The sequence below is a fragment of the Netta rufina genome (genome assembly GCF_964035555.1).
Source record: "Netta rufina genome assembly, chromosome: 1".
NCBI classification, from domain to species: domain Eukaryota; kingdom Metazoa; phylum Chordata; class Aves; order Anseriformes; family Anatidae; genus Netta; species Netta rufina.
Window position 1 is genome coordinate 25,283,061 of NC_140123.1, and position 17,718 is coordinate 25,300,778.

Here is a 17,718-nt window from a genome sequence, read left to right on the forward strand (position 1 = left end):
ATAAAAGAGCTGCTTCCTCAGAGTTTTGGCTCATGAAGCCAATTTTTATACAGAGTGCAAGCAAATAATCAATGAACCTGAAAAGACTGTTTACTCAATGATAGAAAACATGTTTTCTTAAACTGTATTGTTCCTGTGCTTGAAAGTGATGGAGAGCAAGGTGCTTTGTTAACCTTAACAGATATTTGCTATATTTAATCCTTTTTCATTCAATTTAGTTACAGCCTCAAGTGCTACCCACCAAGAATAAAAAGCAGTACTGCTTGCAAGAACAAATCAACTGTTTGCTGTTCCTCTCTCACTCCTTTGAAGAAATTTTTGCATTACCATCTGACCCAACCATCACCTCAGGCTTAACCCAGAAGGGCTTTCTAGGTCTAAATAAATTGGATGCAACCTCTCAAGTAGGACTTACAGCAAAGCATCACTTTCTAAAATAAGTCAGTTCCTCCAGCTCTGGCAGTGCTTATAATTGTAAAGCATCTTTTGCATGCATGTGACATTATCCGTTTAATTAACAAAACAATTCCAGCAGAGGACAGAATTCTACTACAAAGTAATCACACAAGAGGCTATCAATAATGTTCACACTGATAGAAACACTAAAAAGCGTGTATCACATATCTATGTAAATATTCTTTAAGCAAGCCACTATTCTATCACAGTCCAAATCTATCAGCATCAGGAAAAACAGAATCTACAATCAGACTCCCCAATTCTGAATCTCTGGAGCATATTTACATAGCAGGATATCAACAAGGCATTTGACTTACCTTCTATGAGTTCTAACATGGACAAAATCTTACTGTTTAACCTGACAACAGCGAGCAGCAGAATTCCTGCTCTCTGCTAAGCCAAGCTGTAGCCAAGCTGAGAAGCAATGGGATTAGTTAAGGATAGCTAGGGCTGCTCACAGAGTGAGCTGAATGCGATGCAGGATTCATAAGCAGAAGCCTTTTCTGCGTAAGGCTGACGTCTTCAGAGCAGCAGTGGGAGGTGCAGGTGCTGTCTTAGGGCTACATCAAAGGTGTCAATTAAGCATAATGCTGCTGCTTCACAACGCTGAGCCACCGCAACCCCCACTCGCTTTCCACGGAGCCCCGAAAGCCTAAGCAATTTTATCTGCTGTGCACTGAATCATAACGAGGTGCCTTTGGGGGCAATATACCAAATGACTCATCTGGAAATCAAAATGACAATAACTCTTGTAAAACCTTGGCTGACTGGCAATCTAGCAAATGCTAATTCCTTTGGATAATACAGTAGGCATTTTTAATGGCTTTTCCTTACTTTTTACATAATGCATTGTTCTCACTGCCTAATACTGGGCCTGCACATTACAAGAAAGAAGCATACCACACTGTACACATCAATATATAAAATACATTATACTGCACGATAAATGATGACCCCTCAACAAAGATTAGTGATTAGCACCTCAAAATCATTTTGTGCAAGGTACTGTTACTGTGATAGGGGTGCACTGTTTTGTACAAGCACAGGAACAACTAGAAATGGTAATTGCATTTCAATGGGATCCTTTTATAGAAAACCATTCCACTCATCTAGGCTACACATTCTCTTTGTACAGAGGACAATGGTTTGTATATAACAGCACTGATTCAAATGCTGTCCAAAGTGTGTGGGGGAGAGCACAAGCATATGGACACATTCACTGAAGGGCATCCAATACTCAGCAAAAAAAAAAAAAACAAACCACAACACATAGGTCTGGCCAACTGTACGATCTATGACTAAACCCAAAGTCATTAGCAATACTTTTGAAAACAATTAGGAAAAGGGATACGGGAAGACATCAAAAATGAGCTTCTTGGGGTCTCAAAAATTCTGAAGTTTTTCTTTATTTGCGTTTCTTTTAAACAAATGTGTTTTAGACTTATAAACTAATACTAAACTACTGCTATTCACATGGACCCTGACCTCAAGACTGCTACTGCATAGTAAGACTTGTGCTCTGTCTTCTCTTTAAACCAAGCAGATTTTCTTATTATTGTTAAAATATTAAGATAACAGGTACACTTTAATAAACTTTTTAGCACTAGGCACAGGTTCCTGTTCCTTCTGGATTGACTGCTTCTCTATAATTTCCAAGATTATTTTTTCTCAATTATTTTTTTTTCCAACTGCTACTGCAAATTTCTGTCCTGAAGAGAGAAACTTGAGGGTACCAACTGAAAACAAACAAGTAGATGCAATGGTGCCTTTGACTCATGTACCATGCTGACGAGCAGTTATTTTAGATGAAAACATGAAGTATTATAATCCCTAAAAATTACTCACTTGCCACTACTGGAGCATCCGGAGTGCTTAAGCTACGCTCCAATGTTCTCCCCAACAGCATTTATTTTTTTTAAACTGAAAATGATGATAGCTGTTTTGGTTGTGTTAGCTGTCTGAAATAAGTGAAATCAAGAGGAAAATAATGTACCAAGGCCTTCAGGATATTAGTTTGCTCACCTCCTTATCCATGTCCAGATACAAAAGCGCAGAGTACCTTAAAAGCCTATCAGGGTTTTTGTGAGCCCACAAGGACTTCCTAAAGAGAGCTGTTTAGGAAACTAGAGAGCTGACAACTAGTTCTGGGGATGAGATCCTTTTTACCAATCACTGGGTAAGTACAGTGTAGGCTTCTACATTTGAAGTAGTTTTCCAGCTCATTTTAACCAACTTGCTGTTGTAGAACAAGCTATATCATCCTGAAGCAACTGCCTAAAACATCTGTTCGATAATGTACTGGAAATGTCCACTGCAGTGTAGACTTCTAAAGTCAGGCAAGATAAATCCAAACCCACACATTTGGAGGATTGGTATATAGTTGACACTAAGCAAAATTATCAAAATTCTCCTCCCCCGATCAATTTTGATGGATTTCATACCAAGCACAGGACTCCGCTAAACTCTGATGTCCTAAGGCTGTAAGAGGTCTACACTCGAGTCATCTAGAAAAAGGATTTGGGTGATGTGGGCTCTGCTCCCAGCTCTCTATACAATTCTCCACAATATCCAACCTAACTCAAGTCATCCCGACCGTTCTTCTACTTAGGCTTTACGTTCTGGCAGAATGACCTCTCTCAGCACATCGTGTTGTCTGTCTTCTGGATGTTCTGCATATGTAGGGATATGAATTTTTATTATTCCTAATTAATGTAATGCCTAAGACAGAGGTCACAACTAGGAAGAAATGGATATTCCTAATAATTCCTCAATCTACTGCAGTAGTCCTCCTTTTTTTATCTTCTCATTTACAGCTTGCTGGCCATTCCACCTCCAATTCTAGTTTCTTACAAATCATTATATTAAATTTCAAATTGAGTTGATATTTGGTGCTGTGGAGCCAAAAAACGCAGGACTGATTGTGATCACCTCCATCAACTCCACTTACAATCATGACACCATTCTTATATATCCACTTTATGACCAGATGACATGGCAACAAATATACAAATAAAATCTGTAATATTTTATAATAACGCATCTCAGATAAGTATAGGAATATAATCTAAACTGCTCCAAAATCTATTTCTGTGCATTCTGCTCTGAAAATTCGTTCTTGTCCAGTATCTGCACTACATTTCTCACTAGCTGATACAGCTCATGTTCCTACAGGGAACCCTGATGTAGATAAAGACATATGAAATTGGTAAATCACTGTTGTGATTAATCATGTCATTGAGTGAGGCAAGAGCTTTCTTGTCACTTTTATTCATAAAATGGCAGGGGTCAGAGACATCAGCTTAACACACAGCGCCCTCCCATCGTCTCATGAAAAAGATTTATCTGTTCAAAAATTCACAGGTGAAATACGTATTAAAAAGCTAGAACAAAAACAAATTATTATGGCTGTTCTCAGAACACATATGCACATGCTCAGCTGTTGTGAACTCCTTTGCCTGCGGTCATCTCTCCTGAGCTTGAATGCATAACAGGGCAGGAACCTGTCTTTTTTTTTTTTTTTTTTTTAACACCTGGCAAATGCATGAAGGTAGAAAAAAGCCCCCACAAAAAAGAACACTAAAGCTGGATACCATTATCTACTGAGATAAACGAAAGATAGGTTTTCATATGAAGATGTTTATAGACCGGTCAAAATGCTGTAAGTAGAAAGTACACTGATAGCATTCCAATAGGTAAGTCATTCTGATAGTGCACCTTTTTATTAAGTAATAAAAACAAAAAGTGAGAGGAGCTGAATTAAAATATCAAATGCCAGTCTGAGAAGCTGCCGATGTCAGTGCCATTACATTAAAATCCTACTCTGCCATAAAGCTGCCTGTTGATGTGCTAGTACTTGTATCCTATAAAACATGTTGAGATGATGCTGCTTGTCTACAAAAGTGGTTTGCCAAACAGAAAAGTGTGCATGAAGAGGAAAGAGGAGACTAAGAGAAGTGCTGGTTGTTTTGCAACCACAACTTATTCATGACTAGGACATGCAACAGCTGAAACTAAAAAAAAAAAAAAAAAAAAAAAGATTTACAGAAGTAACAGCAACATGTGTAGGTCATATTAGCAACTGTTAGCTAGAAGATGGTAATGCCAGATAACCACCTGACCGTGTCTCAGTTACTCTTGTAGGTTGTCAATGTCCTTTTCAAAACAAAACTTTTGTTTGAAGATTATGTAATTTCTAAGTGTTTAGGGAACAAAATCCTGCCTTTTAATTCCTTCTCAATTTGTATTCTATTTGTATACATCTCATAATTTTTACCTTTGTTGCAAAGAGGAGAGTTTGTGCAGAGCACCGTGTTCCTTACTGGTCCCTCAGTAAAGACAAGGCTTTGTCAAGGCTTTGTACTTTAGTGTGCAACTGGTTGAGATAAATCCCAGGTAATCAGTACTGCATTGTTTACAGCTGGAGCTAAACTGTCCTTTCAAAATTCAGTCCTTCCTAGAGTTTATCAAAGGCCACACAAGAGGCTTGACAGGTCCTCACAGGCTGATCTCCACAAGGTGTCCACTAAGATGACACTGCTACCTCAACCTCAAGTCAGCTATGTCCAACTATCAAGCACAGAAGTGCTGCAGACGTAGACATTGCAGACATGCCCAAGACCTCAGAAGACAAGATGAGATTTCCTTAATAATAACATAATATTTCCTTAATATTAATAATTCCCTGAAATCCAACAGGATTTTCTTGTTGCCTCAGAAGGTGGCTAAGTACCTGCTGTTGGCTTTTGCTCTGCATTTCATCAGAGATGTCTATGATCTTGGCAGTTAATTTCACCTAGTGCTTAATCTAGACAGCACCTACGTGTAACGCAAGATTTAATGAAAATCTCTATTTTGAACTGTTTTGCCTAATTGGAAAGATCAGGATTCTCAAATTAGACTACGTGAATGGAGTACCAACTTTGAGGATGTTTCTTTATTCAGCATTTAACTTTTTCATTCTTTAAGAGCATCTAGCCAAATCTATTTCTCCTACTGACTCTTGATTTTTATTATAAGCTATAAAATAATAATTTTTTTTTTTTAATGATTAGTATCAAATACCAACAGCATAAATAAAAAATTAAAAGCAAGTCAGGATCAAAGTAAAAATCATCTGGAAATCCCTGGGTCTGTAAGATGACTCCATCACTCCCATGGGTTTGTAATCTTGTCTTTGGGAAAGTTTCGTTTCAGCATATTTATTACAAAAGCTGTCAGCTGAGTACCTGTAATAGTGTGAATAAAACCATGTGACCCCACCAGAGATAATATGATATGTCATGTTCCTTCCTTTGGGATCCAGAAGACCTTCTTGAGTCAGGTGGCTGAAGAAGGGTTGTTTCTGGATAACAGCCGAAGGATGAACTATCAAGCTAAATGAAAACATATCTTTTTACATAGGATCACAACTACTTAACTATTTATTTTTTTTTTTAATAGCTGAGAAAAGTACAAGCATCTGCTCTAGAGAAGCTTTCAGTAAGATCCAATTTCTATATCCTGAAACACTTTTTTCTCTAGGGAACATCTACATTTTTGATCGGCTTTAGTTTGATCTGTAACTCCACAATGTCTTTGCCCAGATGTAATTTTTTTTTTTTTTTAAAAAAGCCCAGCCTTTGGTAATACTTGAGACATTCTTCACAAACATCCCCTTTCTCATTTGGAATAGATATGTATCACTCAAGTTACTCTTGAGATATACACTTATCTCACTAAATAACCAAAATTCCAAAATAGCTCTTCTTAGCATCAAACCAGAACCACTGTTACAAATAAGATTTCAAGCATCTGAAATATTTTGGGTGATAGTTTGAGGGTAAAAAAAAAAAAAAGTAGTTGCTTTTTTTTTTTTTTTTAAGCAAGTCCTGAAAACCATAGCTAGGATTTTGGAGGCTGAAAAAAAAAATTCATCTGAATGCAGTAACTTTCCTTAATTTAACAGGCTGAGGATACAGTAATTCCAGCTGCCTCATGCTGCTCTTGATTTGATTAAAAATAATGATCATGAAGAAGTAAGCATTGCTCTCTTCAAATCCATTACCTCTTCACCTGCACTGAGGCTGCCACCAGTGGTGTTAATTGATAGCTGGACAGAAGCCGACAGCTACTGAATAGCTGTCAGACATTCCTAATTTTCAGTCCCTGGCAATGGGCTGATACCTGGGTCTAGCTGAAATTTAACATCTCTTTTGTCATCTCCTTTCCTGAGGAATATCTGATGCCAACAAAAACATCAAAGGCCCTAAGAAGACATCAGGACAATTAAATAGAGGCAGGATTATCTGTTGCACTTGGAACCAAACTTTAGCCCTCTGCCTGCCTGTGAGCTGATGCTGCCGTTCTCTGCTTCTCTTCTCTGCCTTCTCTGTTCCCCACTTTTCTTTTCTATTTGGACTGAAAGTGTTTTGAAGCAGACAATATCTCAAATGTATTTGTGAAAAAACAGAAAGCAATCATCCTGCAGTGAGATTTCTGTCTCATGCTGCTATTTTAAAGCACTCTCAAATGTAAATAAAAAAAAATTGAACAAAATACATAAAAATAGAGAAGTCGGCCCATACCACAGATCTTACTAGCTTGAATGTACACTTTTAAGGAAAAAAAGTCTTCTGTGTTTGTATAAATATAGGATTCATCTGCTCCCAGGTGCGAGGGAGGCTATCAGGAAAATAAAAGCATACTAAACATATGTTGTCTTAAAAAAGGGAAAAAGCAAGGCTGAAAAAGAAAGCTGAACATCACCTATGTAAATGCTTACAGTTCTCTTCAGTATGTCAGGAAATGGTGTAAAAATGCAGATGCAGCTTTTTGCTCACTTAAGATTGCATTAGCTCAAGGAAGGGTGAGGAGCATGTGTCTGTCATTCCTTTATAGCCGGACTTGTATTTCCTCATCCTGAATTACAGATTTGAATCTGCATAGCACTAAGCCCTGGTGTAGCTTCTGGCTTCGCTAAGTGTCTCCTTCTGCAACCCTGCAGCCTGTTCTCCAGTGTGTCCTCGAGCCTGTGGGCCAGCATTTTGCCTTACTCTCATGCTGTTTTCATCTCCTTGCACCTGCAAAGCCCAATAGTGGCAATGGCAGGTTCTGGACTTTCAGGCTTGCTACTGGATGGTTCTCTGGAGCAGTGGCTGGGAGCTCACCAAGGAAAGGGGACTCAGCATCCTTTGCCTGTTCCCATACACAGTCAGGGACCACCACAAACAGCAAGCTTTACACATTAGGGGCAACAGCCCTTTTAGCAGGATTTTCTCTAAAAATCATTTGTTAACATTACAGAAATTGTCATCTGTGGTGGTTTTACCCCGCTGGGCAGCTGAACTCCACCACAACTGCTCTCTCACTCCAACTCCTCAAAGGAAAAGGGAATGAAAATACGATGGAAAGAGCTCAAGGGTTGAAATGAGGACAGGGAGATCATTCCATAATTACTATCAGGGGCTAAGCAGACTCAGCATAGGGAGATTAATATAATTTATTGCCTATCACTAGTGGACCAGCACAGTAAAAAATTAAAGCAAACTAAAAACACTTTCCCCTCATCCACACTATTCTGCATCCTCCCCCTAGACATGAGGGGAATGGGGGATGCGGTCAGTCCCTGACGCTTCGTCTCTGCCACTCCTTCACGGTCCCTCTCTGCCCCTGCTCCCTGTGGGGTCCCTCCCACAGCATTCTGCCACCCCCAGACCCCTGCTCCTGCGTGGGCTCCTCTCCACGGGCTGCAGCTCCGGCCCGGGGCCTGCTCCTGCGGGGGCTCTCCATGGGCTGCAGCCTCCTCCAGGCCACATCCACCTGCTCCACCGGGGGCTCCTCCACCCATGGGGGGGCTGCAGCATGGAGATCTGCTCCATGTGGGACCCATGGGCTGCAGGGGGACAGCCTGCTCCACCAGGGGCCTCTCCACAGGCTTCAGGGGAACTGCTGCTGCCTGCCTGGAGCACCTCCTGCTGCACTGACCTTGGCTTGGGGTCTGCAGGGCTGCTTTTCACCCCTCTCTCCCAGCTGCTGTTGCACAGCAGTTTTTGTCCCTTTCTTAACTCTGTTCTCCCAGAGCCACAATCAGCATCGTTCATGGTTCAGCTCTGGCCAGCAGCAGGTCCCAGCTGGCTGGAGCTGGCTCTGATCTGACATGGGGCAGCTGCTGGGCCTTTCTCACAGAAGCCACCACTGCAGCCCACCTGCTAACAAACCTTGCCATGTAAACCCAATACATCTTCAAAGCACCAGTTTTGGTAATAGAGTATTTCTCCAAACTTACAGGTGTGAAACTGAGACACAGACATTAAAGAAAACCAAGCAACCCACCTGCCAGACACACCACAAAACTACCCCCTTCAATTTCTGTCAACAACTTCAGAAGCTGTTGGGGAAAATGTGGGCAACTCCATACCGCTATTTGCTCAGAACAAGCACCTCATGGACTTCAATGCAATTTATAAACATTTAGTTCAATCAAAGTCAGACTTAGATCACTTATCATTTGTAATTCTGTGCCAAAGAGGGGAACAGTTCCTGAGGATATTTAGGTGCTTAAGCCAAAGCAGTCTGTTCTCATTTCCTAGCCTCATTTACATATTCATTCCTCTAACAATGTGTAAACAACCCAAAGACAGTGCCTTCATTAACTCTAAAAATGATGAATTCCTATCAGCTGTCCTTTGCTAGAAGAGAAACAAAGTAATACTGACTACCTACATCAAAGATTACAACATACTATAGATGCATGTAGCAGAGAATTAAAGGTAACTGATATCCCTTCATTTTAGGATTTTGACAGTTTTAATATCTAACTGTTATTTTTACATTTCTGAACAGCTATACAATATCCTTGTTTTGACCCGTATGGTTATCCATGTGTATTATCTCGATAAGGGCAAGAATTGATGACTGAACCAGGCATCTGATCCTTTTCCTTAGCAAGAATGTGCAAACTTTTAAGAATGCAGTAAGAACCAAACGAGGAATCACATTCTTTCTAATTAGCAACCCATTCCTCTCTATATAGCTCGTTTGGCTTTTTTTTAAAAGGGCACACAATCAATAATACTTTCTGCCTACCCAGTATTACTTCTTTTCTCAACTTGCTGCTTTTTACTATGTAACTCTTCACAAAATGATACAGCTTTATTTTGAAATGTATATATAATGTGTATATATATATGTATATGCACTTATATATATATGTTGCCTGTGACTGGAGCAGAGAATCAACCCTTTCTCAACTTTTTTTTATGTTTATACCTAATGAGAAAAAAAACCCTGACAGGAGTTGTTTGCTTAAAAAAAAAGTATATATAAAAAAAAAACAACAACAACAACAACAACAACAACTAAAAGCAGTTTAAGAGCACAGAATAAAAAAAATACGCATATATACTCAGCAGTTAACAAAAACACAGCAAAAGTGTAACTTTCAGATATGTACTGGTCATTTAGGAGCCGCTCTTAATAGTGAGATGCTTAATGTAAGCAACATAGAAAAAATCATCTGCTCATATGTGCACTAGACAGTAATTTCTATATTCTGCTACAGCCACATATACGTAATTCCAATTAGCAGACAACTTTTTTAGGCTTATTGGACAGCAAAACATTGAAATCTACATTTTCTGCACTTCTTTGGATAATTTTATTTTTTATTTAATGCCTGAAAGCAGGTGTTTTCTTTGCACTGTTTTTTAGTGCAGAGTCTAACATCAAACTGTATATTTAAAAAAAACTACTAATTGCTACATTTTAGTTTTTTTTTTTTTTTTTTTTTAAATCTCTCACTGCATGAGATTAAGATTTACTCACTTAATATTTCTCCTGCATTCTCCTGCTACTATTTGGAAAAAAAAAACAAAACAGAACAAAACAAAACACCTGTAACATCCACACACCAAATAGGGCCCCCCTTGCTAAAGTTTAATTTAACTTTATTCCATCAAGCTACAAAGAAAGTAGCTTAAAATATGTTTAAAAGCCAGTCTGTGAGGCTCTTCCTCACAATTCATAGCTGTTCCCATCACTTCTTTTCAGGCTTCTCTATTTCAGCTGTTCTTAGGATGCGTGGGAGGCACACTGCCTCCTAGCTTCGCTACCCACATCTGCGCCTCTGTCTCATTGTGTCTCCCCCACTTTTCTCCTTCCCTGAGCAAGGATGTCTTTTTTCTCGGTTTACTCTTCTTGTGGAAATATGGTTCCAGTTGGTCCATACTTCCCCTCTTTGAAACCATCTAGGAGCACCTGGGTAGCTGGACCATTCTGATCACTACTTCTCTTTTCCCTAAGGACTGGATGCAGGTAAGAGAGAGGTCCAGTATGATGATCACTTCCCCAGAGACAAAAGACGTAAGGCAGGAAATAGTGAGGTGGCTCTCAGACAGCTCTAATGTTTGTCTCTTTCAACATCTGTATTCACAAGCCATGCTGCACATGCTGGATTGGGTCTACTTAACTTGCTCATATCAAATATTATTCGTATTTGCAAGCAAATTATTCTGGCAAGTTGTCTAATGTACTTTTGTTTATTTATTTGTTATGCTTGGGAAGAAGCTGCAGGAGGGAACTAGTCATAAACTACATGGTGGGAGAAGCTGCGAAAGCAGCCAAAGCAAGGCCCTTCAGACAGAATTAGAACTTTTTAAAGCTTTTTGCTGAGCCTTCTACAGCCTGTACCATTGGCTTGTTCAGTCAACACTGATTTATCTCTTCCTCAGCTATCAATGCACCTCACATTCACATCTGTATTTGCGTTCTGTCTTTGCTCTGTCCCTCTCCTCAGCATGCGAATTGTCTTTTACCTATCCATTCCTCGCTGTTGGCTCATAACTTCCCCAGAAACAAAATACAAAATAAATTATGAAATCAACCATTTGCAAGCACAGATCCTACATTGAGTAACTTTGACTACTTTCTGCATTTTTATTCAGTTCTTAGTAGAAGGGATACTTCTTTTTGTCAGTCTTTAAGTACTGGAAGCAAAATCATGCAAGAACAATGAAGGAAAACTAAGAGAGTAATGCAAGAGTATGATCTGTAAAACACTGAAGAATTCTTTTATACTGGAAAGACACTATCTCAAATGCAACTGAGAAAATAAGTGAATTTTTACTATCAACTATTTTACACACAGTTCTTGCCAGAAATGTGGTATTTTAAGCACATTGCTAATTGTATTGAAACAGCCTGCTGTTTTTTAAGAAAGATTTCTCGCTTGCTTTACCTGAGCTGGTAGAAGCAGGAGACTTGCTGCGTCGGGATGGACCCGGGCTCTTGGTGGTGCTCCTACGTGAACTTGAAGCTATTTTGGTATAGGAAGTAGATTTCACCACCCGACATTCTGCAAGACAAAGAAACCGCATAAGTTAGCAATTAAGAAAGCCAGCAAGATTCTGAAGCAGAAAGAGCATGAAAAGCACAAACACTTAGCCCACGCTTGTTTTCATTCATCTTGAGGAGTTTTATGGGAAAATATAAAATCTGTATAAATGGCTCCATTAAAATCCAAGTACAGTATGTACCACTTTGCAGACAAAGAACTGCTGCAGCAATCCAGACTTTCAGATACCATGGTTACTGCAGGTACTTAGGATTGCTTAATTTAACAGTGCCGAGACGACACAATTTTTTTTTTTTTTTTTTTTTTTTTTGCTTTTGAAGATTTCAGCACAAGTAATGCAGTGGTTTCTTGTAAATGATCCAGTTGCAATGTAAGCATTTTTGCCAGCCTAGGCAGTCTCCTCTAGCAGAACCGGAAGGCTGCTCTTATATATCAAAATGTTAAGACTGAAGAAGATGACGCAGGTGTCTGTCACTCATGAAAGGTTTGAAGAAAAGTGAAGCAGGTTTGTTGCTCCTGCTTAATCCTCTGGTGAGCAACAGCCCACATTGTGGGCACACGCAATTCATCACAGGTTGAGGGAAATGGCACTACTTGCTCATAAGAGACATCAGTAAAATCAATGAAGAGGCGAAATTACCCTCCCACTTGAGAACACTGCAAGATGTTCAGGTTAGAGTTTACATACACCCACACGGCTCTGTAGGCATTCTTGCATTACGCCTGCAAAATGGTTCTTGGCCTGAGGATGAAAGAACTGGGTGTGCATAAAGCTGATATCTTGCAGTCATAATGGATACTAAATTAATCACCAGACATATTATACAGTCAGGGGAAAAAAAAAAAAAAAAAGATTTCCACTTCTTAGCCAGTATACTATTATAAGTCTGCAGCAATGTTTACACTGTATTCACCTCTCAATGTCAGTATACTTGTTTAAAAATAAATAGACATTTATTTCTGTATCAGACCTGTTCCCCATTTTCTTCCCATGGTTAAGTTTCTCAAAATAGGTTAAGAGAAATAAACAAGACTTTTTTTTTTTTCCTCCCTAGTCAGAAAATACTATGTACAAGCCTGCACATTATTTAGTCTTCACAGATGATCAGTGGAGCCTGTAACATAGTTTAGACAGATTAGAGAACAAAGAAATAAAATTGAGCATAACTAATTAACTTAAATATATCCACCAGAGAATGATGTCATGAAGTGTATTTCTCTTGGCTGCCCTAACTGCTTGTCCGTCGTCAAGCTGTTGAAGGAAATGGAAGCAAGAACTGATGCGTTACTGAAGGAATGCCCGGCACAGCTGAGAGCACAGAGGACCATGAAAAGCCCTGGTCTTACCAAGAAGCCTTTCTTCCTAAACTCTCCCATCTTCCTAATGCCAAATAGCAGCTCATTTCTTTCTGTTGACTTTTTATGCAATTCATTGATGGCTAATCTCATCGTTAAAGCAAGCAACAAGGGGAAATGAAGATATTTATTCTGTTGTAAGAGTTAATCATCCACTGAGAACAGGAGGAAGCAGATGAAAGTTTTCAGTTGGACTCAACCAGGCAACTACATTAGCAATCTTACCCTGATGCATGAACTGCTGCTCCAGAAATTGTCTGTAAATTTCAATTGCCAACAGGTTACCTTTCTTGTTAACAAAGATTTAAAATGTTGAAACACCTAACAGCCAATATAGAATTACAGAACACATTTGATCTTGTAAAATTAAGATGTCATCCCAGTGCAAGTCCCCATTCACAGGAATCAGTCAGGAAGATAACTGCATGTTGTAATGGAAAATAAAACAAAAGAACAACAACAACAAAAGAAAACCTAAAATAGAATGATCCAAACAATCAGAAACCATTAGACTACAGTCATTGGCTTAAGAGCCTATGAGGAAAACAGTCAGCTACTTAACGTAACATCCTCTACTATGTAAGAGGCCTTCCTCTACTTTCATCATATGCAGAACACAGTATCTGCCTCCTTTTCTTGCAATTCATGCTACACACTGCACCTTATCTCTCATCTTACTACAATTATTAACTCTTATTTAAGTTTCGGATACCTTATAACCGCCCAGAGTCAGAATGAGATTAGAGATAAGATTCTCCATTCAAACATGTATTTCTCCTCACATTACTGCAAAGGACCATGCCGAAGGTAGTATGAAAGACAAGAATAGGCACCTAAATGCACATCCAATTTATGTTTCTATCCTACTGATAAAATCCTGCCTCAGACAATATACAAGACAGCACTTATTTTCACCCAACAGATTCAGAAATGAAAGAAAATAATAAAGTAATTCTCCTTCACCTGAGCTTCGTCACACGTGGACAAAGAAGATATGTGTGAACTGAAATGCAGAGCTGTTTTGTCACCATTTTCCTTCTCCCCTGGCAAAAGTGCTCACGCTTATATGCTATGGAAGGGTGTTACTGTTTGTAGGAAAGAGGAAGGCTGGGAGCCATCAGGAGATTTGACCACCCCTCACTACTGACAGTCCCCTTTATAAAGAGTGATGTTAGGCGTGGGCTGCAGGTTGCCCTGATGGGCCCAATATAGACCATAACCTGTTATTTGAGTAACCCTGCAGTAGTGGCATAGTATTCTAGGAGAAACCCACCTTCCACAGCTAGCTGAAAAATGAATCTTTTCCCACTGGAGAAGAAACCCTTTTGGGTGACCACATGTAGATGAGGCCATACCTGGAGTACTGTCTCCAGTTCCGGGCTCCCCAGTACAAGGAAGACCTGGACATACTGTGAAGAGCCCAGTGGAGGACCTCAGAGGTGATGAAGGGACTGGAGCACCTCTCCTGTGAGGACATGCTGAGAGTGCTTGGACTTTTTAGCCTAGAGAAGCCTCTTCCTACCACCCAACACCATGATGAGCCCGACTCAGCCTGCTTGGTGGAGATCCAACACTTCTCCACAGGCACTGGGTGCTGCTGGGAGGTTGTCCCAGGGTCATCCTGTCCCCAGGCTGAACTGGGCTCCATCAGCTTCTCCTCACATGACCAGTGCTCCAGCCACACATCATCATGATGGTCCTCTGCTAACTCTGTCCAAATTAGTGATGCCTGCCTTGAACTGGGGGGCCTGAAACTGGAGACTATCCCAGACGTGGCCTCCCACATGCTGAGCAGAGGGGCCTGGCTACCTCCCTCTCTCTACTGGATCTGCTCCTGCTCGCACAGCCCTGGATCTGTTAGCATCTTTTGCTGCCAGGGCTTTCTCTCTTTTCTAGTCTGTCAGAGACTTTTCCCCTCTTTCCTTGTTTTTCTACTTGTACAAACCATTTTAAAATCAGCAATGAACGTCTTTGGCACGATTTTCTTTTTCCTCACCATAATAATTTCCAGGTTGTGAAGTTTTAAAAGATCATAGTTCAATACTCTCGCTGTTCAAACACCACTGTGAACCCCAAGGTAAGTTTTGTCAAAAGCCATTTTTCCTCTAGGTTTACAAGTTTATTCATAAAAGGCATGGGCTATGGCATGTGCTGCAGATACAGGCAAACCTTCAGTGCTACACACACCAGGGCCAAGGCAACTCATGCTCACAAACACTAAAAAGACTTGCAGGCACCATACTACCATGGTACTTGTTGCAAAAAGGTCTGAGCTCCCATGAACAGTTTATGTATGCAATTATGTTGTCACATTAAGTTTGGAAAATTAAGTTTTACTGCAGGCAAAGATCCCACTCAGTAACCACACAACCACGGCTTGTCTCCTCTAAGACATCACCATAATCTGCCAGTTTCTACAGGAAAACGATGTGTACATAAAGAAGAAGGGAAAACAAAACAAAACAGTGTGGTTTTTAAAACCATACTTTCTACTCAGTATCTATACGGGTACAGAAATATGTACTTACTCTCTCCTCACCAGCAGTGTTCCCATAACTACAACAGGTGCTTTGTAAGCCATGAAATGGAATAGCATTTTTTTCCCCAATTTTCTTTTGATGCCAAAACTGTACCAGAAATAGATCTGAACTCCTGACAGAAGACAGTTATGCTGTCTTTCTCACTCATGTTGGCATGCTCAGCAAGGGGAAAACATGACATTTTTCTATCGTGTGTTCAGCGAGGAAAGAAATGTTTCACAAAGCTCTGGTCCTTCCTCTCACCATCGATGAAGATTAAAGCAACAAAATGATGATACCCATGGTAAGCAAAAGAAGGTCAATTTCAAGGTCTGATCCCAGACTTTATTGCTTTCCAACTCAAAATATCAGATAAATAAGAATGTTTTCCAGCCAAAACATCTTGCAGTAAGATGTTCCATTGTGTAGCTACAGCCCGAACTACAAAGTAGGGGACGATAAACACAGACTACCAGCAGTGAGACTAACAATGTAGCACTGCAGTCCCTTTACAGCATGCAATATTACCACAGAGGTCTGAGGCATTTAATGGACATTAACAACAGTAAGGCTGAGGAAAAAAAAAAAAAAAAGAGGAAATATCCCAAGGCTACTATGTGACATTGCTGAGACACCTTTGGGCCAAGACAAGGAACAGAAAGTTCCTGAGATTGCACGGTGATGCTAATGAGTGGTAGCAACTGGTACAACTAGTAGGAAGCCCAAGATACTTGCAAGCTCCTGATTATTCCTGTTCTCAAATGTACGTAGTATAAGCATGAGGTAATTCAGGGATGCTAATGCGCAGAATCGTAACAACTCCAGTCTCCAGGCGTGAGATTTGAATGTGATGTTCCATTTCCAAAATGCTTAATTAGCTTTTATGTTCATTAAACTTTACAATGGCAAGAAAGCAGCAGAGAGTAACTAATCTGCAATAAATGTGTCAGAAAACGAATGAATTTAACATGTTGCTAGAGAAGGTTGCGAAAAGTTGTCTAAATCACCATAAGATCAAAAAGGTTTACTTGTCAGCTACTCAGAAGTTGACTGTATGAACTTCTCGAGTTCTTTCTGGGCTAAAGCATCACTCTCTGTTGCATTTTGCCTTTTTTGAGGGCTGTGTGTATGGGACAGATACTTATTTTTTGGTATCCCTGCCAATCTGTTTCTCCGGGATGAGAACATTTAACTTGGTTTCAACAACAGCTGTATCCTACAGATAAGCAAGGCAGGAGGATCAGCGATGTCCATGCTTGTTGGTAAGCCACTTTACTCTAAGCCTGCGGCTTGTACCTTTTACCACTGCTTAAAGATGTTAGCCTCACTAGCAATGTCCTCAGGCCAATCAGTAGATCATTACCCCAGATTTTAGCTTTTAATGTTGAGTGATTTGTTCCATGTAGCTAATTCGTAATGCAGCTAATAAGATTTTACTTTTTAGTTGCATTCATGCCTTCAACTAAAAACAGTAATCTTCTGTTTGCAGAACTAAATTTCACTCTCTTCGGCAAAAGGGAAACGGTATCGCCCTCTCTAGTGGCATCGATACATAATGCAATTCACTCAACCCTACAGATGTAGCACTGGCAGCTATGACTTGTAATTATGACATGTTCAAAAGGGTAACTATCAACCAGTTCCCAGAAAGGAAAGAGAGAGAGTTTCACAGGGGCTTAAGCATTTTCTCATCATCTGTTTTCATGGTTGTGCCGACTTTAATTTTGTTCTGCATGTCTTCCCGTTCAATGTGTTTCTGATGCAGATGGACAGTGATGTATGGGTAGAATACAAAATCCTAAAGTTTTATCCCATGCACTAAGCTATCTGCCACTGTAAACACATGTTTTTTTGAGATATCCTATCGTTTGGTTTGATTTCTAATCAGCAACCAGCCCTCTGCTCATGATAAAGATTAGGAATACTGTTTATTTAAACCGTGCCAAACATTTGTAGTAGCAAATATGTAGCCTTTTTTTTTTTTTTTTTCTGAGAAACATGGTTTTACTGAAAAAGCTAATTTTTCGTTAACGTGAATGAGCATTCTCCAATTCTGAA

General features: G+C 39.8%; 1 protein-coding gene across 2 annotated transcripts in view; it reads right to left on the reverse strand.

Annotated features, from left to right (window-relative positions):
- DCLK1 (doublecortin like kinase 1) overlaps positions 1-17,718 on the reverse strand; it is a gene marked incomplete at both ends in the record, with an annotated part of 231,908 nt that overhangs the window by 62,449 nt on the left and 151,741 nt on the right. For both annotated transcript variants that reach the window (XM_084300967.1, XM_084300968.1), the window contains one exon: positions 11,669-11,785. In XM_084300967.1, the coding sequence (XP_084157093.1) occupies positions 11,669-11,785 (117 nt within the window). The remainder of the gene's footprint in view (positions 1-11,668; positions 11,786-17,718) is intronic.